General features: G+C 41.0%; 1 protein-coding gene across 6 annotated transcripts in view; it reads left to right on the forward strand.

Annotated features, from left to right (window-relative positions):
- The window catches only part of Dab1 (DAB adaptor protein 1), a 383,273-nt gene that overhangs the window by 244,061 nt on the left and 116,842 nt on the right, over positions 1 to 22,370 (forward strand). For all 6 annotated transcript variants that reach the window (XM_052176879.1, XM_052176883.1, XM_052176878.1 and 3 more), the window contains exons 3-4: positions 3,009 to 3,148; positions 10,928 to 11,026. In XM_052176879.1, the coding sequence (XP_052032839.1) occupies positions 3,009 to 3,148; positions 10,928 to 11,026 (239 nt within the window). The remainder of the gene's footprint in view (positions 1 to 3,008; positions 3,149 to 10,927; positions 11,027 to 22,370) is intronic.

The raw sequence follows: 22,370 nt of genomic DNA on the forward strand, positions 1-22,370 counted from the left end.
TTGTAAATGTGTACTTTACATGGGTGGGTTCTGTAAGATGCAAATTCTGTATTTCTACAGCTGGTACTTGAAAGTAGCAGAATCTGCTGTACTGGTTTGGTCTTCTGTGACTTTGAGCTTATTACACAGAATAACTCAAAGAACCGGCAAAAGACTAAAAGAGAGATTACATGATATAAAACTCCTGGCAGAGTTAGGGACATGGTAAATGCTGGGTAATAGATGGAGAAGCATTGTAGGACTTTGCTTAAACAAATGACCTCTGCTTAGCCCATACAAACTGTGGCTTCACTGTTAGTTTTTAGTAGAGATGGACTGTGAGAAGCAGCCGGGTGCCCCCCTCTCTGCTTGTACTCCAGTGAGATCATACACTCAGGTCTCTGATATCTGTTATTTATTTTTTAACTAATATAACTGAGACCTTGTTCAAGATGTGCTTATGAAGAATTACCCTTTTAATGGTAGAGCATTTAATGAGAAACTGGATTTTCTACTGCATAAGTGCCCTTCATACAAATTAGCTTGGCCCTGGGTCCTGATCTAAATTAGGCTCCTTACTTTCCTCTAAATGGCCTAATATTTTCTTATTAATCTCTGCCCTTTCCACCTGCCCTGACTCTGTCTCCTCTTGTGAATCTCTCCTCAGCAGCGGGCTGTGCCTGGCCCATGTTTCTTCAGGCTCTTTGTGTCTGACACAAGGGCAGGTTTTAGACATGACTAGTTTTCTAGAAACTATTTATTCTATTTTCAAACTCCCTCTGTGTCCCAACGGAGGGTTTTTTCCCTCCTGCCAGTATGTTTATATTTAGGAACAATGGATTTGAGCCAGGTGAGTTCTGGTGCAAGGTAAAATTGGGGATTTAAAGGGAGTTGTGTCGATGAAAAGCCATTAATCATAGTTCTTAAAAGAACAGGCTTGGAGCGCAGTGTGTGCCGACCCAAATCCAGGCTTCGGCATTGGGCGAACCTGTGCTGTTCCTGAGAAGTGAGTGTAGGTGAGCTCGATGGCCTCTCTGATCTCGCCTTCCAGTGTGGGTCTGTAGAAAGATGCTTGACTTATTGAGGAGTAGCCATGTGAGGTGTGTAACAGGCTTCCAGTAAGTACTTCTGGCCATCACTGGTATCGTTGCACTTTGGGACAGTCTGAGGAGTGAAATGAGTGTTATCCATAATGAGAACAGTTCTACGTGATGGTTATATGAGATGGTGTAAGAGAGCAAGATATCGTCTGCTGTCAGCAAACTTAGCACAGCAGACAGAGGAAGCTTGCATTGTCATAGGCCAAGTTGCTTAGATACATATCCAAAGAAGGGATCCAGTGTCTGATATTCTCAGCACTACCCTCTGCAATTTCTCCTTGTAGAAGTCCAGCATTCAATGTTTATATTCCTTATAATCTCTGACTGTGTGTCTTGACAGCATTTGTTTTAAGGACTGTTGTATCAAAACTATTGGTAGACTAGGAGTCAGAGAATTCAGTAATAAATGACTATGGGGAGTTGGGAACTCCAGGTTCAGACTTGTCACTGTAGCCATCCCTTCTCCCTAGCATGGAATCTCCAAGTGCTGCATTTATTGGTCACATCATGGAGTGATAGCTACTATTTGCAGAAAGATTACTATGAACGTGAAAGCATGCCTTTCTTGTACTGTCCCCTTTAAATGACTGTTGGCACTCTCTAAGGTACTGTCCTTCCATAGGTAGAAAATGATGTTCAGCTGATGCACTATGGTAACCTTTTTACACACCTGCCATGATGCATGGTACATTTTTATTTTCAGTCACAGAAAACAAACAAACAAACAAACAAAAACCCCCAGCACCTTGGGTTTCTAGAGGCATAGATTCTCTCTTCATTTGTTGGCACTAAGTAATGGTTTCTTGCTCAAAGGAAATAATCCTTACTGGATGGATGAGTAAAGGCAAGGAATGAAAGTCAGAGTTCATAAGCAGAAAGACACTGTGCTATGGTTAGCTATGGGTTTGCTCTTCAGAATATCATCAATCCCATATTACAGAAGGAGAATGGGCTGACTTATCCCTGTCATCTTCATTCAAGGCTTGTGATGACGAGGGAAGCTCTGAGAGGGAAATAGTCAAGAGTTAGAGCCACTGATAGTGTCAGAGGCCTGAGAGACCCTGGGTCGCTAGAATGATAGGGCCAGGGCCAGATCCCTGACTCAGCAAAATGTGATCAGTGTTGAACTGCTGTGTTTTCCTTTTCTGACTCTGAACAAACTACTAGAGTTTTCATTTGGAATATGGAAACGGTTTGGATTTTGATGAATGATTAGAAAGTTTATTAAAAAACATCTCTATGTCCCTTTCTTAATGTGGGTGTTCTTGAAGTCCTAATTGATGTATGTAGCAAAATATCATGTTAATAATGAGGAAGAGAGCCTCTTGCAAGATACAGGCAGTCAATGCCAAATACTTTGGCAGGCTATTTCCCTGCATATCTGAGTTACCAGAAGCAATATCATAAAACCATTTTTTTTTAAAAATAATTGTTCATTGTCATTACTTGATGTAAAGAAATTATTCTGGACTTTTACTATGAGACAGTTCATGGAGTCGGGTGTAAGGAAGGTCTTGGACCTTCGCCAAAGCGTCATTAAGAATTATAAATACTGGAAACTCAGTGCTGATACTCTCCCTAGCAAGACATTTGGACTTAAACTCCTAGTGATACGTGAAAAGGGCATTTGCTCATGTATCAAAAGCAAATTAGATATGTTACCCATGTTATCTGATGTTGTCTCTTGCTTTGTTGGGGTGATCGTCTTTAAGTTTTCCTTTTCTGTCCAAAAGGTTGATGCTCAGAAGTAAATCACCTCTGTGTTTTAATGGGTAGAGGCAGAATTTCAATCTGGAGATGTTATTTTCTTTCTTTCAATTTGACTTTGGTGGCATGTAGGTGCAGATAAGTAGATCCCTGAATGGTAAGTTCTGAAAGCCAGCAGAGTCTTGGCATGCTGTTTCTGAATTCATTTCTCTTCATTTTCAGGTCAGGATCGCAGCGAAGCCACTTTGATAAAGAGGTTTAAAGGCGAAGGGGTCCGGTACAAAGCCAAGCTGATTGGGATTGATGAAGTGTCCGCAGCTCGGGGAGACAAGTTATGTCAAGATTCCATGATGAAGCTGAAGGTACCGTTGCAAGTGCTTCCTTATGAATAGCTTTGGTTTAACACAGGCAAGGGAAAGACCTGCTTCTCACCAACCTCACTGCTTGGGCGATTGGGCTCCTGGATGAATCACCATATTTATCTACTGGGAAGAAATTCCAGTGGTTTAGAAACACTGCTTGGACACTTATGATAGAGAGAGATTTAGCCAGGCCTTGCTCATGCTGTTTCTTCTAGGTTAACTTCCTTGCAAAACGCCTGCAAAAATAAAGCCACAAAATGATCAGATTCTATAGTCCTTCACACATCTTGATTTTTTTGCTGTTTTTATTACTTTTTAAAAACGTTTATGTAACTTGCCCCCTAGTGACCCATGGGAAGGTGCAAAATGGATTGCATTCTTTCTTGTAATTGCTTTGATGAACTCAAATATTTTATAACAAAGAAAGTTGGCCTCGCCTTCATATGCAGCTGGACCTCAAAGGTGGCTTTGCATGGAAAAACCAGAGGAATAACTTAGAAAACAATAAACTTCAACAAACCTAATGAAGAGCACATTCTCTCATCAGTCAGAATTAAAAACACATGGGGAAAAATTCCTGGCCCCCAGATCTTGATTCTGCACATCCTCTTAATTTTTTTAAAATATGATATAAAATATTAGAAAAGCAAATGATCTAACAAGAATCCTGCTTCATGCATTTAACATATATAAAGCTTATCTTTCTCAACATAAAATTCTAATTATGAACTTCAGAAATATAAGCAATAAAACTGAAATCATCCAAAAATTCCCACAAAAATGAGAGTTGACATTTTCGTATTTAATCTTCAATTGTTTTACTTCTGTAATATAAACAATACACATTTTATAATAAAAAATAGATTATAGTTTATATAGTTTTATAACCTGGTTTTTTTTGAGTTCACACACATACACACACACACACATACACACACACATATACACACACTCACATATATATACACACACACACATACACACACACTCCTCAATCTTTCCCTCTCTCTCTCTCTCTCTCTCTCTCTCTCTCTCTCTCTCTCTCTCAAAGATACTATTGGGTCTGTGGAATATATTTAAGTACAGGAAAAGGGAAAACTGTCCACATTCTGGCAAAGTGCCTAAAAGTATTTTAAGTGACAGAAATTTGTTAATTACTGTCTACACCACCTTATTTGCTTAATAAGACACAACTTTTTGTTGTTGTTGTTGGTACTGTGTGTGTTCCTTAAGACTTTAACATATCTGTCTGATGTGGTCTCCCAGTGCTGGATTTTTAAAATTACTCAGGTTTCTATGTTCTACATCCTTGTTTTTGATATTTAAAATGCTATATGAACAAACTTTGTTTTAATAAATGCATACTTAACTTTAGGTATATTAGAAAAGGACATTAGCAACAATGTAATCATGACTTAACACTTTCACCTTGGAAAGAGATTAGTGATTTTTTTTTCCAGATAATGAATCCATGTTATGAGATTTCAGGGCAGCTCAATAATGAGCCCTCTTTCTCTTCTAAATTCCATCCTGAATGATGAATAGATGAGGCAGTCAGGCACAAAGATTCCCACGGCTGCTCCTCTGTGACTGATGAATGCTGACCTAGGAGATATGACTGGGAAACAGGGCCCCGGGCAGATACTTGGACAACATAGATAGTGTTGCTTGGCTTGTAGGAGAATCCTCTGTTCTCTCCACTGTTGCCTGACTCCTCAACCTAAGTAGAGCCTAGATTCTGCTCCGAAACACATGAAATCAGAACACAGCCCCTCTGCCAGGACAGGCTGCCTACAGAGCCCCAGAGAGACTGAACCTCCTGTGTCCCTATCTCAAAGAGCCACTCCCAGCACCCCAACTGTGCCTGGGAAATCAATGGAGATTTACTTCTGCAAAGTTTCATTAAAAGACAAAACAAGTACCACTCCTTAATCCTTCACTAGTGCACAGACTTGATTCTTCACCAATCTATGGAGGAGAGAGGAGTTTTGCATCCCCTTTACCCAGTATCTAGAAGAAGCTGTTCATTGAGTACCAGTGGCTGAGAGCCTTACTGGCCAACTGTATTGTAGAAGCACCCATGTCGACATGGGTGAGAGGCAGCAGTTCCTTCTACTCACAGGAGTTTACTCTTGGACTTAATACTAGACCATGGTAGTTGAGAAATGTCTAGCTGTGTGTGTGTGTGTGTGTGTGTGTGTGTGTGTGTGTGTGTATGTGTGTGTGTGTGTGTTACCTGTAGTGAAACAGTCCATCTGTCATCCCTTATAATCATGAGGTCCCAAGGCCCAGAAAGTCTGTCCTGCTATAACACTCTCCTGTCAAATGCAGTGAACACATTGAGGTGTTCTTGGTTTCCAGATGATTGTGTTTCATTATTTGCAACTTGCTGAGAAGAATGTTGACATTTCAGCTCCCAGTGGTTTTTCTGTAAGAAGCACAGATACAAAAATGATCGATTCTGCATTTGGCCACCTGCCCAGGAAAGAGCCAGAGAAGTACAAAATTCCTTTTAGCCTTGAAAAAGGGCCCAATTTCTCCTATTAGACCATATGAGAACTGGGAAGAAATGGATTCCCTTTGCTAGACTCTGAAGTTGATGCATCATCCATTAGAGAATTTCCTCCTGAATTGTAGATGTTCTAGGCAGTTCCTTTGTGTGCATTTGAGGGGTCCACTGTCTAGTGAAAGACATATCTACTGACAGACTATTGCTGTATTTCAACTTATAGTCAACAGGGCACCTTCACATACATCAGCTTTTGATATTACAAGCTAGAGATTGGTTTATCTATGTTTACCTATAAAATCTAGGTTCACAAATATTAAAGTTCTTTCCCAGAACTCAGAACTGGATCTCTAGGACCCCAGCATTTAACAAGTAGTAGTTTAACACTCAGTTATATCATTTTGTGTTGGGGTTTAATTTATCCTTATTCAGCTTGGTTTTATTCTTATACCTCTAAGGTACTAGCCATACCTCACTGACTTTTAGAGAAGTCAATTTTCAGAAACCTCGAGTAGAAGAGTGGTGACTGAAATTGTGGGTGGGATGAGTCCCAGGGATAGGGCCTGAAGAACTGAGTATAAAACCACAAGGATCCTTTGAGATACAGAATCTACCCTGAAGAGAATACAGTAGGAAATGTCAGTCAAGGTTAGGAGAGCAAACATGATGTGGACATGTAGGATCTAGCATCTGTTACACCTTCCCTTAACAACATTTATTAGCTAGAGTCCAAGAGTAGCAAATTAATCTCTACCCTCCCACCACCATCAGACAACAGTCAATAATATAGACCATGGTTGGTAAGGAAGCTAAGAAATTATCCTGGTATCTCCCTCTGTCAACTCTCTGATCTCTAGTATATGCCTCATACACAGAATCCAACTAGAAGCCTGGGGAAGAAACAGATGATTTCAGAGCAGACAGTCTTCTGGGTGCATATAGTTTATCCAGGGCACAAAACATGACTGAAAAAGAAATTTCATTCCCTTAGTAACTAGGATAAAATCGAATTTATGATGAACTCCCTCCTGTAAAGATCTTAAAGCTAGTAACTAGCAGGACTGAGGATGGAGATGAAGCTTTTGGTAACCATAGACTTAAGTCTCAGTGCTTGTGCTAGTGTCCTGTTGTGTTTGCACATGTGCTTCCTGTGACCACAGCCTTGCATAGCATCATGTTCATATGATATAATAGCTATTTATGTATACCATCAAAACTAATTCACAACACATCCACTGAGCTGGACTGGACAGCCTGCTCACTTTGCTTTATAGAGCTGACCCTTTCACGGATCCTAAAGGCTTCCATTAGAAGACTTTGCATTCTAAAGACCTTCCATTAGAAGTCAAGAGGAGACCCTACTTCCCCTTGACTCTCTCAGGAGTCTGTGTGTTAGCTATTCCACACTGTTGCTGTCTGACTCAGACGTTCGTTTTAGTAACATTGATGGCTGTGTATTTTTTGCATGGCTTATTTGTGGTAGTATGTATTGAGTCCATTTAAGCTTCCCAGCATACTTAGAAATAATAAACATGACCATCCCTACTTCATACTTCATCCAAACTTCAGATTGAGTTTGGAAGCCTATGGTTCCACCTAACTATTTCCAGAAACTTTTGAACATATATACAGCTTTATTGCAAGGCTGTTTCTAAGGTTCATATACCAGAATAGATTCTTAGAGAGTCCTTACAGTTTCAGGTACATTCAGAACCAGAAGGGCCATGGCCTGAGTTATAGGTCCACTTGACCACTGAACTTGTGCTTCCTCCTCTGTAAAATCAAACAGATAATTCTTATTGCCCAAGACTGTGATGTCCATATTTTATGACAAATAAGAAAGCACTTATAAGAAGTGCTAAGGAAAGCGGTAGATTCCCAGGTTCCAGGGTTCCAATGGGGAGGTCCTAGGCACAGGGAACTGATCAGTGCCTACACAGGCAGCATCCGTATCCCCAGCCAAAGATCTCCTCACCTTCTTGTGGCTCTTCTACTCAGCTCAATAAACAATCTTGATGGGAATCATTGCTGTGGCATGCTAGGATGGCAGGTGTGCCTGTACTAAGGGTAAGTTCCCAGAACCTGACACAGCAGCATCCCACAGGGGAAGCATCCTTGATATCATCACACATTATAATTTCCCCAAAGATAGCACCATACGAACGGTCCTTCTCTCCAGTCTCCATGAGCAGCACAAGGCACAGATACTCAGGAACACAGCCTCTGGTTTTTCCTGCTCTGGGTAAACAGTCATATTCCCTTAGAGAACAAAAACCTCGTGATACCAGTCATCCAAGATGGCCTTGGCTTCCAGTTTGTACCATATGCTAGACTGTATTGCTTCTTGACCTTCCAGCAATTTCTGTGAGTCAGGGACTCTATTGTGAAGGGAAATATTAAGTCCATACTTCCTGGCTATAGGTGTAACATTTTCCCCTGTCCTGTGATATCCTCCCCTAGGAGGAAGAAAGAGGGGCTCCCTCTGGTTCAGCCCTAACATCTTCTCTTTTGTGTGGGGTGATCTTAGTCCATTTGTGCTGATGCAGAAAAATATCAGGGTTAAGTAGTTTATAGAGAACATAAATGTACTTCCACACACAGTGTTGGCACCTGGAAAATTCAAGATCAGGGTGTCAAAAGACAAGTGTCTGATGATGGTCCAGTCTTTCTGCTCCAAGATGACACTAGCTGGGTTCTGCCGGGAGGAGAGTTAAGTTCTGTCACAAACAATGGAGGACAAACAAAGCCTCTGTGCAGGCATGGCCCATGTAGGAGGCCTTTGCTCTTGTGACTTATCATTTTCCAAAGGCTTCATCTTTAAAAATGCTCACAGTGGGGATTAAGTTTAGACATGCAGAGCTGGAGAGATACATTTTGGACCATAGCCAGAGACTAACTATTCTGTTTTGACTAGATAATAAAGATTAAAGTGCAGTATGGAAAGACAGCAGTGTATGTTGTTTTACACAAGCCAGCCAGAAAGAAGGACTGCAAAGTCCTGTTTTCCTAAGCCTAGTATCTGGCATGTCCTGATTTTTCCTCAAATGAGAGGAAGAATCTCACTTCTCTGTAAGTGTATAATTTATACAAAACTCCATTCCAATCACTGGATTCAGGGAAGAAATTTAAAAGTGCCCCACACAATTAAATATCCCTTCATCCAGCAAAGTCAGATCACTGTCTGATATGATACATTAAATGGTGTGAGTTCCCCAAAGCTAGGAGAAGCAGGGAGATGAACAAGGTGCAGTTGGCATGAAGCAGGTCTACACCGGCTAAGAGAGTCAGGCAGGGTGACCCTGAGCAGAAGGAGGGATTACTCTGATTTCTAAGACACATGTTCATCACTCCTCCTTGTTACTTAAAAGTACCCACGGTGAACTCAAAAGCATGCAGCAGAGGAAGGACCTAGAAACTATAGTCTAGACTAGAGAGGGGTGATGGGTGAAGAAAAAGAGGCTTCACTTAGAAGTGAGTCACTGGGAGCATGTACAGGGAAGTTGTTGGAAGAGGTTACTGTGCAGCAGTCATGGGGATGGATAGAGAACACGGAGGAAGAGGGAGATTGTGACCCACTCCCACCCTAAGAAAGATCCAATTGTACAGAATGATATCTCTCAACACCAGAGGTTTGAAGGGCCGAGTTATTGGTCTCAGCTTATAACCGTTCTCTCTGGTAACTAACTCAGGACTCCCTGCCAGCTTTCCTAGCATTGGTTTTCTCGTTGTAATACTTAAATCAACTCATTTTAATGACTTTTCCTTCTCTGGCAATTCTGCATGTCTGTAAGATGTCCTTGACAATGGGAGGGTAACTTTTGAGAGCATGAATTTCCTGCTAATATTACCCATCTAAGAGGGAACTGGATGTTCATTTGTTACTGGAAGAAATTAAGTTGACTGCATGTCTTCTGTGTGCTGGGAATGAAGCTAGGTAGAGTCCATAAATCTCTAGTTCTCTCGCCTGTGAGAAACAGAATTGATACTTGGGGAAATAGAACTAAGATGGAGTCCTTTGAACTGAATCAGTTGCACAATCAGATATTGTGAGGTGGAGATGATTTCCAACACCCAAAGTCAAGATAATCGTACAGTTTGGTAAGCAGGGCCCCTCCTTGTAACTCTGCCTCTACTGACTGGTTCACACCAGTTATTCCCTAAAGGAGTTCTGGAGTGGAGTGTTCTGAGATCAGCACATGGTACCTCTTAGAACTGTGAAGTCCATATTACTTCAGATTTGTCTATGCCTGAAACCCAGTGTGACTACTTCTGGGACCTGAGCTTAATCTTAAACAGTGATGTAAGACTGGAGACCTTGTGGCACCCAATGCTGAGGAAACCACAGCCTGCACATTACTAGACATTGCTGCAGTCATGTTACCACTGCCACTGCAAGCTTAAACTTTTAAAAGTAGGTGGTTTTTCTCTTAATGTTTGTCCCATAAACCACAGAGTTGATAGGACAGACTCTTTTTAACAATTATCTGATGACCACCTGCTGCTAATAACAGTTGGGGTGTTATCATAAGCTGTAGTGCTAGACCAAAAACAAAGTAGTATCTCTAGCTTCTGTGGGGTTTACCTTCTTGGGTTTATAAAGTATCTGGGCAGGTGGGAAATGGATTATTTAGTAAATGGAATGCATCTCTCTGTGTTTCACCCTAAAGTACAATAATAACAAGGGAAGAATAATGGAAAAAGAATATAAATGTCTTTGAGTAGTGAAATAAACTATTTCAAATGCCACACATAAATATTATGATCATGTTTTACCAAAAAGAGGAGGGAGAGAAGGAACTAACATATTTTTGCTTCTTTCTAACATCTAAAACTTCATTCATACTTACATCCATTCATACAAAAATATTTCCAGAAGTATAAAACTGTAATCTTTATTTGAGACTATTGTGAGTGACTTGCCTTTACTTAAAAGATTAAATCCACATTCAATATAAAACCCAACAAAGATATTAATATGAGGATCTTATTGATTCCATCTCAAGTAGTCTACCCAACTCTGAGTCAAGTAATGCAGCACAAAGAAGGAAGGATGGTCAGGTGTATATTTACTCCATGATAGTAAAGCAAAGAGCAGTATTATCCTAACACATAAAGCAGGTGTGAGGATGTGATATAGACTCCTGCAGGAGAGCAAAGGAAGGGTGTGTATGATTGGTGGCTCTAGCTGATGGTGTCTGACATGCCTTAGGACCAGAGGGAATTTTCAAATGAAAACACTAAAATAAAAACCATGTTCTTCCTTCCAACAGGGTGTTGTTGCTGGCGCTCGTTCCAAAGGAGAACACAAACAGAAAATCTTTTTAACCATCTCCTTTGGAGGAATCAAAATCTTTGATGAGAAGACAGGGGTAAGTGAAAGCGTCACATGGCAATGTGAAATTGAATCCATTGACAGCTGTGCCCCTAAAAGCCTCTTTTCTGCAGGCAGGAATATCAAACAAGCATAAAAACACACAAAGCAACTGACAAACTTGATCAACGGTGATCATCCATCAGGGCTCTTGCCTGACTTGGCCACAGCGCTATTGCTCCGTGCTTCTTACACAGTAATTGTGGTCTAAGTGTCACACTGTCCCAGTAATCTAATGGGAGATTGATGAGCTCTGAAGAGTGGTGGTCATGTGACAGTTCGCATTACATTTTTGTGTGCATTGGTATCTTCAGTGATATACACTTGAGGGAGACACAATGTTGGCTTTGCAGTTAGTCTAAGCCCCAGACTCTCCAGTGTATCCTGTCACAATTTGCACTTGCTGTTATTAAAGGAATAGAGTTCTTAATCTAAAATAAATAAATAAATAAATAAATAAATAAATAAATAAATAAATAATAGGAAAAAATAGAAACTATCACTCTCTAACCAGTAACAGGGAAGACTAACATGTTTGGTGACCCCACCAGAAAAAGAAGGTTGTGTTTTCATCAAGCTCAGGACTGCACTGAACTCCCAGGCTTAACCCCACAACTCCTACAACACTTGGTCTTGGTCATTGAAGGTTAGGAAAAACAGATAAGCACTCTGTGGTCTCACGCCGGAGAAAGCCAGAATGTAGTTTTCCTTGTATTTACTTTGTATTTCACAACTTGTAAAACACCTCCATGTGCCTTACTTCCTTTGAACACATCAGGAAATTTATAAGCAATACTCCAACCAGCCACATTATTTGACCTTAATCGTGTTGTTGTTATTACCTCTTGCTTGTCCTGACTAGTAACCTAAGAAAAAGAATACGATAAGTTCGAAGTAAAAATGTGCTTTGTTGAAGAAAAATACTTCAGGAAAATTACTTCTAAATAAAGTGACAGGTAAGAGATTTTGGTCATAGTTACAACCACCAGAGAATGGGGTGTGGCCCAAATAGCCAATGGATAAATAAAATAGAGTTGTATATCTAGTGGACTGCGAGGGAGCGTGAACATGCCAGGTGTGTCTGGCAAGTGCTGCAATTTGGATGGACTTTGAAAAGAAGATGCTGAATGGGTCACGCTAGGCACAAAGTGACACTTGAACGAGGAAGCTAACACATTCAAAATCCTGGAGTCAGAGGTATTCCGATGCTGCCAAGGCTTAGGGAGAATGAAAGTGGGAGCTGGTTTTAATGGCATGGGGTTTTGCTTGGTCAGTGACTTAGAAAGTAGGTGAGAGCAATTATTGAGGGGGGCAGAGTGTGTGAATAGGGGGAACAAAGATGGCTCAGCAGTACATACTACTCTTGCAGAGACCAGAGATCAGGTCACAGCACCCATGTCTCAAATGGTGCCTACATCTTCAACTTCTAGGGATCTGATACTGTTTTGCATATATATTCACACACTAAAGTATAAATCTTGTAAATGTATGAAGGTACTTAATGCCTATATACTGGATAAGTACTTTAAAAGAGTTCATGTAAATTTTGTAATATATATTTTAGCACAATAAAAATAATAACTAGTAATAAAAGCATGCACTTATCCAGTGACTCCTACATACTAATTATGTTAGTCATTTTACATGCATTATTCAGTTTCATCCTTACAACCAGGCAATAATAGTAACTGCTATTTTCAGATTCTGTAGTAAAACACTGGAGACGAGCTGACTTTAAAAAGAATAGAGGCTTATATCACTACAGTTACTGAAGTTTAAAGTCATAGCCATATCCTTATGTTAGCTGTGGTGAGGACCCCATAGTGTATAATGTCTCAACAGTGTGAAGATGAATGAGAGCAAGAGATCACACTTGGCAACAGGGAGACAGCAGGCTACGTGGGTCCCACAACCCCTTCTAAGGGCAAAAGGATTGCCCGGGAGTCTTGACCCTGTAGAGGCTCACACCATTTCTGACATTGCTATCTGAAAGACCAAATCTCTTGAACCTTGAAGGATACAAAGGTTCAAACTATACCCAACCCTAGCAGTATTATGTTCCAGACATCTTGATGTTTTTATAAGTACCAGGTTACATAAATGCCCTGACTATCCAAGAGCTAGGTGGCACCATCATCTCTGTTTTAGAGGTGAAGATGACCAGGACAGAAAACTGGGCATGACTTTCAGAAAATGGGTAATGGTAGAGACCAATTAGTGCCCATGCATTTCAGCCAGTGTGTACATGGCCAAAATGCCTATTGCCTCTTAGGTTTGGTGACTGTCCTAATTTTACCCATTTGCTTGTTTGGTTTTGTTTGTTTATGAACAAGTCAGTCAGATGCATCTTCTATGGTAAAGAGAGGCTCCAGAAAAAGTGAACAAAGAAAATACATTGAGAAGTCCTGGAGAGGAAGCATAGCTCACCACTTGGGGCTACATGGGGAAGACACAAGGGTAGCCAAAGACCAGAGGATAGCAGTAGAGAGACCTCTTAAACCTTAGACACAGCCTTTATTTGAATTCCCACAGAAAATTGAGTGCAGATCAAGAGGACAGTTTGGAACTGTTTACTGAAAATCATCTCCTCCGATTCTAAGTCATGAGTGTAGTCTCCTATTCCCTGGCACTGGGTTCTCAAATGATTAAGGCAGAGCAAATTTTCTCCTTTGAGATGTGAACTGGAGAGGATGCCTGGCTTTGGATTGGTCAGTTTGCCTATCAATCAACAACATAGTCCTTGCTGGACCTTTTGTTGTGTCTAAGAATTTGCTAGCCCTGATAAGGGAAGTGCTTTCCCATCCAGAAAGGCTTATGCATATCACAAAACAGCATGGCATATGGAACACTAAACATATTTACAATGCAGTGTTCAGGGACAGAACATAGATTTAACCTCCGCTTCCCCTGAATAGAAAATCAATACAATTTACCTCTATATTATTGGAAAAGATCGGATCACCTGCTGATGCCCTGATGGAAGGGAGTTTAGGATAAGGGCACAGGAGTCAGTAGAAAATGGGCTTGAATCCTGCAGGACTGACAGCCGAGTGTAAGCCTCCACCGCCTTCTTCATACTGTGGTTTCAGAACTTGAGTTAGTGCCTGCCTTAGAAAGATTATACTTTTGGATATCTGTGCTCAGCCTGAAACTTCACATTAAAATCAGTTGAAAGGATATGGCAAACTGGTATCTCTCCTGGTGGTCAGGACCAGTACCAGGAGAGAGATTTAGGGGACTGTGAAGTACACTGGTCAAGCCTTCTCAGTGCACACTTCATTGCTAGAATCCTGTAGCATATCAAGTAGAGAATGTCAGGCCTGCAGAGACTTAGAGAACACCTCTGTCTTTCAGCATTCTGTGGGAGCCAAGTAATTGGTTGGAGCCTCAAAGATACTTTTGCAATGGTTTATATACCACAATATTATTATTTCACCTCTCGTTCCTTTCCAATTCCAGTTCTGTTTATCAAAAGGACAGCCAGCATATTCAAAGGGACAGAGGCAGAAGCAGGACCTTGGGGTATCTGATCCCTTTTCTTGTTTGCAGACCATGTTTTGGGTTTTGCTACTCCTCCTCTATGCCTTGTCTCTCCATCAAATAGACTATGACTATGCCAGATAGAGATCTAATACTTTAAATGTTTACCAATGAAGAAAAGTAGTTTGCATTCTTAACTTTTATATACCTCCTCTAGCATCAATCTAGTAGTATTTTTTGTATTCTTTATATAAGGAAACAGTAAAAAATATTTCAGCCCCAAAACAATTAGCTTAGTTGAAAAAATTTCAGATCCTTGGTGGAAAATCATAAAAGGAGACAGAACTGAGTGTCTCTCACTGTGTTAGGATTGGTCCTATGCAGCATCTAGCTTCTGTAGACTTGCCCTATTAGTCTACCACAACATAAGACCTGGAAAAACAGTCCAAAGAATTGAGGTTTTTTTCACTATTATTATGTATAATCGATTTATTCATTCTATGTGTGAGTGTTTTCTCTGCATATTTGTCTGTGGACTACTTGCCCAAAAAAAGGTCAGAAGAGGGTGTCGGAACTCCTGAAACTGGAGTTGCAAATGGTTGTAAACTACTACATGTGGGTCCTAGAAATCAACCCCAGATCCCTCTGCAAGAACAAAAAGTTCTGAGTGATCTCCAGGCTGTGTTTGTTTAAATCCGAAGTGTCACTGATAAGGGTACAAAGAGCTGTCCAGCTGAAGGAAGCAGCTTGTCCTATGATCTTAAGGATGAGAACAAGGCTCCTTACTGGAAGTTTCTAAAGGGCAGCTTCAGGCTTCAGTATGTCAGTAAGGAGACGCCTTTCCCAATAGGCTCACCTGCTCAACTGAGTGATGGGATATGCTCTGTGTGCGTTCACCATCATGGGGGGGGGAGGGGGGGGGCAGGAAGACTGCACCTTATGATAGGTTTGTTGAAGGAAGTAAGGCAAGAGACATACAGCAAAGCCATTTCTGTTCATTTCTGAGCTGATTTTAAGGTTCTGTTTCTCCCTGAAAGTAAGAAACATTGATGTTTTCTGCTTGAAAGCCTTCCCTTGGAGACTCCAGCACTGTACTGAACCTCTCTGCCCTTGCCCAACAGGAAACTGCCAACTGCATGGTGGGATTTTCATGTTGAGGAAATGGAAAACTAGACTTTATCATTTGGAGTGATAAATTATGGTTGATGGTTTGGTTTTTTTTTTTTTTTTTTTTTTTGGTCTGAATATTTTTGCCTACGTTTGACTACACTTTTTTTAAGCTGAGAAAAGAACCATTTGCTAGAAAATGTGACAATAGCTAGAATTTTAAAAACCTAAAATTGTCCAAAAAATGTTTTGATCCCAATTAAAAATACCCTTCACAGCAATTTACACCCTGTCTTGAATCTCAAAGAACTCCTAGTCCCTTATAGGAGTAAGTTGTGTATTATATTATGTATATTATTATTGGCATTTGGGGGGAGCATAAATCATTGTTGAAAGCTGCTCATATTCACACACTTAAGACATAGCTAATCTGTCATCAGGATTGTTGAGAAGAGAGAGATGACACCCACTGCCTTTCTGTTAATAGTCATAGGAGTGGGAGCCCGTGGCTAGCAGGGAGGAGATGCTCAGCAGTAAACCAATAGCTCTCTAGACAGTCTGACGGACACCAAGCTCTCATTGTCATTTCCTAGAGAGGAGACTGGGAGGCTGGAGATGCCCCTGGCTAAGTGTGTAGACCCAGAGCAAATCTTGTAACCCTGAGAACTCCTCCATTTCTGGGACTATCACTCACCCTCTCTTCTCTCACCTTAAGTTTTTATTCCAGAAAATCATTATGCCTAATGCCATAAGAAAATATTGCAAAAACCTAAAGATGGATCTGTTTCTTAGGATGGAGCATTGTGGCCTGTATCAACTTTTCAAGAGGCTAGATTATCCTCATCACAACTGCATATGAATTTTACTCTTTCTTTGAATGAGCCAACAGTTGTACAAATGCTACCTAATAACCCGTTCTGTGAAGTAGTCATCATTATTATCGCCATCTTACAAGTGGGCAGTTTTAGATCCAAGTAGTTTCAGCCACACAGCTAGTAAGTAACAAAATCATGATACAGTATCAGGTAGTTTGATACAGAAACCCTAATAATAGCAAAGGACTAACTAACAGCAGCATGGCTAATTTTAGAGATGATTTTTGTAATATATGAGAGCAAATTCACAGGATCTCTGTCTGATCATCACTGTCATTTTCTTCTTGTGTGTCCTGAGTGGGGATAAGAGGCAGTGGAGATAAAGCAGGGATGCCTTCCTCATGGGCAGACAGAATGTTGACAGTTTGACTCTCAGGTGATTAGCCAGAAGCATCTTGGAAGCCGGTCTATGCCATGTGCAGTGTGGTTCCCAGGGATTTAAAGATGAATAAGACATGGTCCTTAGCCCCGAGGCATTCATAGCTTAGTGCAAAAGCAGTTTCACAAAGTGAACTGACAGCTGCCAAGGCACAGACGTGAACAAAGTTGTCCAGGCTCAGAGACTAAAACCTAGCTTTGCCTAGAATATTCCTGGCAGTCTTCATGGGAGAGGACACCATGATTTGACAGTGAAGTGACTGATTGAAAAGATGAGGTGGAAGGAGCTGGGGGAGGCAACAGTGTCTATAAATGCACACCTTTCTCGAAAGGAAGGTGTGTGCGCTCATTCTTGATTTCCGACAGGATGTTGGGTACTTTTATAAACACACAGATAAATGAGGCTTTATCTTCCTGTTCGTCACTGTTGTCTGTTTGGTTCATGGTGACTTCCACAAAATGGGGTTCCAGTAATATTTATTGCAGCAGGAATAAAATGACAGCATGATTAAAAACCACAAATGCACAGTGAATAAGTAGAGCATAGCAAGGGAAGGGTGGAGAATGGCTAAGGACTCCGTCCTGCCCCTCATGATAGATGGGTCACAGTGTTTCAAATGCATTGGCTATGCTTAAGTTTCAGGGCTGGTTGGATAAGTTCCTCTGAGTAAACAGAGTGTCACCTTTAGTAGTACTTCATCAAAAATAGGGCAGTTCCTAGTCAGTTCCAACTGAGTGCTCTGAGCATGCTCAGGAAGAGCAGCTGCGGTCAATGTGGAAGGCTGGTCTCAGAGGATGACTGTGAAGAAGATCAAGGGGCAGTGTATCAGAAGATGGGAACCCTTAGACATGGTCCTATCATCTCCCAAGAGAGATGCATATAGACGCACTGTAAGTGTAATGACATCGTTTGTGGCTAGTGAATCCAGTTATATGGGACCCTAAGTTTCCAGACTGCCCCTAAATTGCTATTTATAGCAGAAATAGATTTTTAAATCACCTTTAATGACTAGAGCTTTTTCCTTTCTTTTACTCCTGAGATGTTACAGCAAACTCATCTTGTCTCCCTTGTGTATGTGTAAGGAATCCATATAGCACTTTTTCCTATCACAGCTCTTTGGGGGGGGAGGGTAGTAATGCAAGAATTTAATTGTTATGGACTAACTGCTAAGTATTCTTACAGTACTCAGGACAGATGTACACAACAGAAGATATTTTTCTGTGTGATATGACTTTCAAATGTCTTGCCAGACATTCATGTAGATGAGAAACCTGTTTGTAATTACTTGAATCTAAAACCTAGCTCCATTTTACATATCAGCAAAGCATTTTTGTGCCATATTCAGATCTGAAGAAAGAGGGGGGAAAGCACTTTGTTTTGTTTAGACCTTAGCAAGAGGTCGCAGAACACCACACTAGGGCTTTAGTGGATCATGGTTCAGTCAGCCATCCTTGCAGAGGCCGTCCCTCAGGCCGCTTACCCCTGCTCTATCCCGCCTCATCCAGCTCTTGCTTCCATTGTTTGGTCGCTTGTTCAGTTGTTCTTTGTTGATGCCTATTCTAAACAAAGGAGTATCAATGTCCTTGAGTTCTACGTTTTCTTGAACCCATGTTTATTGATAAGAGCAGAGCATACATTGTGACTATATTTTTATACTCTGCAGCTGTAGCTGTAACTAAGCACCTATACATACAAATTCACATTATTTTATGGGCTAGAGATGGAACTCAACACTAGTGTCCTTTCCTAGCTGGTGTGAGGCCCTCGATTTAACTATCAGCATGGGGTAGGGGGGAGGCAGGAGAAGTAGAGGGGTTGGGAGAGGGAGATATTCACATTATTATAAAATCAGAAAATAATTTCTTTATGTTATAATTAGGATTTTTTATTTGTGTGTATGTAAACTTTATGTGTATAGAGGATTTTATAAACACTTCCAAATAAGAGATGAAGAAATATATGTTATTAAAAAGGAATTGAGGGCTTTGTAAGGTTGATTAAAAACTTGTCTCTACCTTTGGGAATGAAGCAGCCCAACCCTCTCCACTTTAAGAAACACAGAGGCACATCATGGGGCAGTAGATACCCAGAGAAGCTTCCACCCACTCAGGAAAAGGGGATGTGGATAGGGAGAAGGATTTTGGAAGTCGGTGATGGGAAGTGGGGCAGTGAGTAGGATATAAAGTGAATAAGTAAAATAAACAAAAAGAAACACAGAGGCTGGGCATTCAGGTATATGAATAATGGAAAACTCAAAGAATCTGAACATAAAGGGAGAAAGATATACAATTAACATCAAAGTTAAGAATAAATTACTTTTTTCATTTGATAAAAAAATCAGAAAAAGATCTAAGAAGATGGGGCTGAGGCTTAAAGGACATACTGGAATTAAATGTAGAAATCCAGACATACAGTCTTCACTGTGGTCTTTGAAGTGGGAAGGTCATAAAGGGGATGAACACAGGGAGAGGTAGGCCTGGGTTCATGCCAGTAAAGCTGTGTTGGAACCTGTACAACTCTAAGAAAATACAATACCATGGAGGAAAACAACCCCCAGATCTTCAATGGCTTGGTTCTGTACCTGAATGGCAGTGTGAATAGGAAGCAGAATTTCAAAATTCATTATTTTACTTGATAGTAGTCAAATATAGTTTGCCTGCACAACATGAGGTGCTGAAAAGCTTGTGTACATGGTAAGAACATGAAGATGTACTGTCAGAAGTTTTCAAGCCTGCCTCCATTGTCATGAACGATCGAAGGAGCATGAAGATACACTTCTATCCTCTACTTGCTCAGTGTTTGAACGACTGAAAAAAATGACTGGACATTTGACGTGTAACTAGGCAAAAAAACAAGCAAAACTAAACAAAAACAAAAACAAAAAACGAGCAAAACAGTTGTGTATGCATGGCTATGGGGAAGAGTGCCGGCTAAGCCAACGAGAAGGAAAAACTACCCTTCTTCGTAGGGTAGAGCGTCTTGAAGCTGCAGACTGTTATAAAGGCAGAGTAAACTGTTTCTGGGGGAGATTAATGAACCCAAAATGTAGACAGTGTCCTGGATAAAAATTCATCTGAGCTCTGGTTTTGCAGCCTATCTTACAGTCTCTTCTACAGAGTGAGTCTCGTCTTCCTTGGTTGGTAAATGATAGAAGGCAGACAGCAGCCTCTGCAGCTCCCTCTTGCAAGATTCTGTTCTTGGATAGGAAGGGAACTCAAGCATCTCACTGTTCCCAGGTGCCTTCTGTTTAAACCAAGGAGCATGCCAAGGCACCAGGTTTGGGAGTGAACCCCTGAACGTTGTCATTAGCACCTTGCTGTACAGTTTCTCTCAAGATCTTATTCTGCATGTTTAGGTGGAATTTTGTGTCCCATGAGCAATGTCACCACAGTTGATTTTTTTTTTAAGTTTTAAAATGTATTGTCAACTTCATACATTAATATAGTGGATTTTAGTTGTCTTCACCATTTCTCTATCTCCTCTCCCCTCTCCCCACTCACAGAAGCCCTTCCTTTCCAAGAGGTCCCCATCCTACTTTCATGTCATTTTGTATGTGACTTCATGAGTGTAATCAGGGTGGCTTTCGTGAGCATGGATGGGAAGGTATTTAATGAATCTTGAACAGCCTTTTCAGTGCCTACAAACTGAGAGCAAAATGACATGATCCCCACAGCTGCCATTAAGCGGGGGTAGGGCCTTGTGGACGGCTGCTGTGACATATTGGCTAGCTCAGGCTTCTTTTGGTAATGACAGTTGCTATGAGTTTGAGTCCAGAAGACCAATTCTGTGTGTGTGTGTGCGTTTGTGTGTGTGTGTGTGTGTGTGTGTGTGTGTGTGTGTACATTGACTTATCTCTGTCTCTTGCATTATTTCCAAAGACTTGATATTCTCTGTAACCCCTGTTTCTCAAAGGTTAGCCACGGTTTCTTTTAGCCTGCTTTGTCCTTAGAAACCACTGTCTTTTCTTCAGTAGCTTCGCCGTTTGTAGGCTCCATGATTGTTGGAGTCCTTGCCTAGCATCCAAGCCCTGGATTCAATTCTTGGCACCTTATACACCAGGAAGGGAGGTAGGAGGGCCAGGACTTTAAGGGGAGACTGAGACACATGGTTTGAGGCCAGCCCATCGTACCCAGGAACCTGTTTCTAAAAACAAGCAAATACAAAATATTATTTGTCGGGGCCAGATATCAGATTCCAAGATGGCACTTATGAAAGAAGCTGGTCCTGTACTGCAGTGAATGCTGGAAGCCCTGAAGCTGTTCAGACTGGCCAGTCTCAGGTGTCAGAAAGGGAAGAGCCTCTAAGCATTTAAATATCCTCATTTACAGAGGGAGAAGGCCAGAGCACTCTTAGAAGTGACCTCTGAGGCCCCCTCACAAATTAGGTGTAAAAGTCTGTAAAGGAAAATGTCCACATCAATCCCAGTCACCTGCTTAAACTATTCATTTCTATCCGGGCTCCCACATTCCCAAGGCTACCCCAGATGTGAATATCATGGATACCAGGCATCTGCGAGCAGAAACAGGGCCTCTTCAGTGTCTTGTTTGATAATGATAATTTCATCATTTTCCCCTTCCCTTTCTTCTCTATAAACTCTCCCATGTGTACCTCTCCTTGCTTTCAAATTCAATTTTTTTAAAAAAGTTATATTCATTCATATATATCATGATAGCAACTTGTAGCTGAAATCAACGATGGTTTTGTAAACTGACCCTGTTAGGAAGCTGCCACTGAAAGATAGTTTAGAGAACCCAAAACTGGAGATAGTTATAGGAGCTAGAAGACTATGAAGGCTCCTGTCATATTTGACCAACTCAGAAAATACATCGTTTCTTCAGTATATACTCTCATTAATCTTGTTCTTTAAAGAGGTAAGGACATAATACTTAATCTAATCCTATAACACAAGTAAGAAAGATTTATTCCCATTAGACAGATGAGAAAACTGAGGCTAGGGTTGATTCAGAAGTATCCATAAAAGCAAATATTTAGTAACTGGAAGTAGACCTTCATCCTTGGAGCACTAAGGCCCCTGCTCTTCTACACCCTGCTAGGCTGCTCAGGGCCTCTAACAAGCAGGTGGATGTTCACTGGCTGCCAAGGCGAGCAGCCATATTACCCTTAGGTTGGTCATCCTGCAGACAGACACTGACACTGAAGGTTTATTGGGTACAAATAATCTCAAAGCCTAAGCTTAAAAGTACGGTGTAACCATGGAATTGGCCATCTATCTCAAAGAGGAAAAAAGTAAACAATATCTATCCCATAGGCCATCATCTTCTGACTGTTCTGGGCCATTTTTACATTAAAAATTATCCTAATTTTTTCCTTCTCTACAGATGAACCACAGAGCCCCTTGGAATAATGGGCTAAGGACCAGGTGAGACCTCTGTGTCTTTGTCTCCTGCTTCTTTGACACCTGGTCTTTTGGTGTGACACACAAAAGAATACTTATTTATTACTCCCTTTCATTGAGCATCCCTTGCCAGACAGTTCACTAC

This window comes from Apodemus sylvaticus, chromosome 3, assembly GCF_947179515.1.
Source record: "Apodemus sylvaticus chromosome 3, mApoSyl1.1, whole genome shotgun sequence".
Taxonomy (NCBI): Eukaryota; Metazoa; Chordata; class Mammalia; order Rodentia; family Muridae; genus Apodemus; species Apodemus sylvaticus.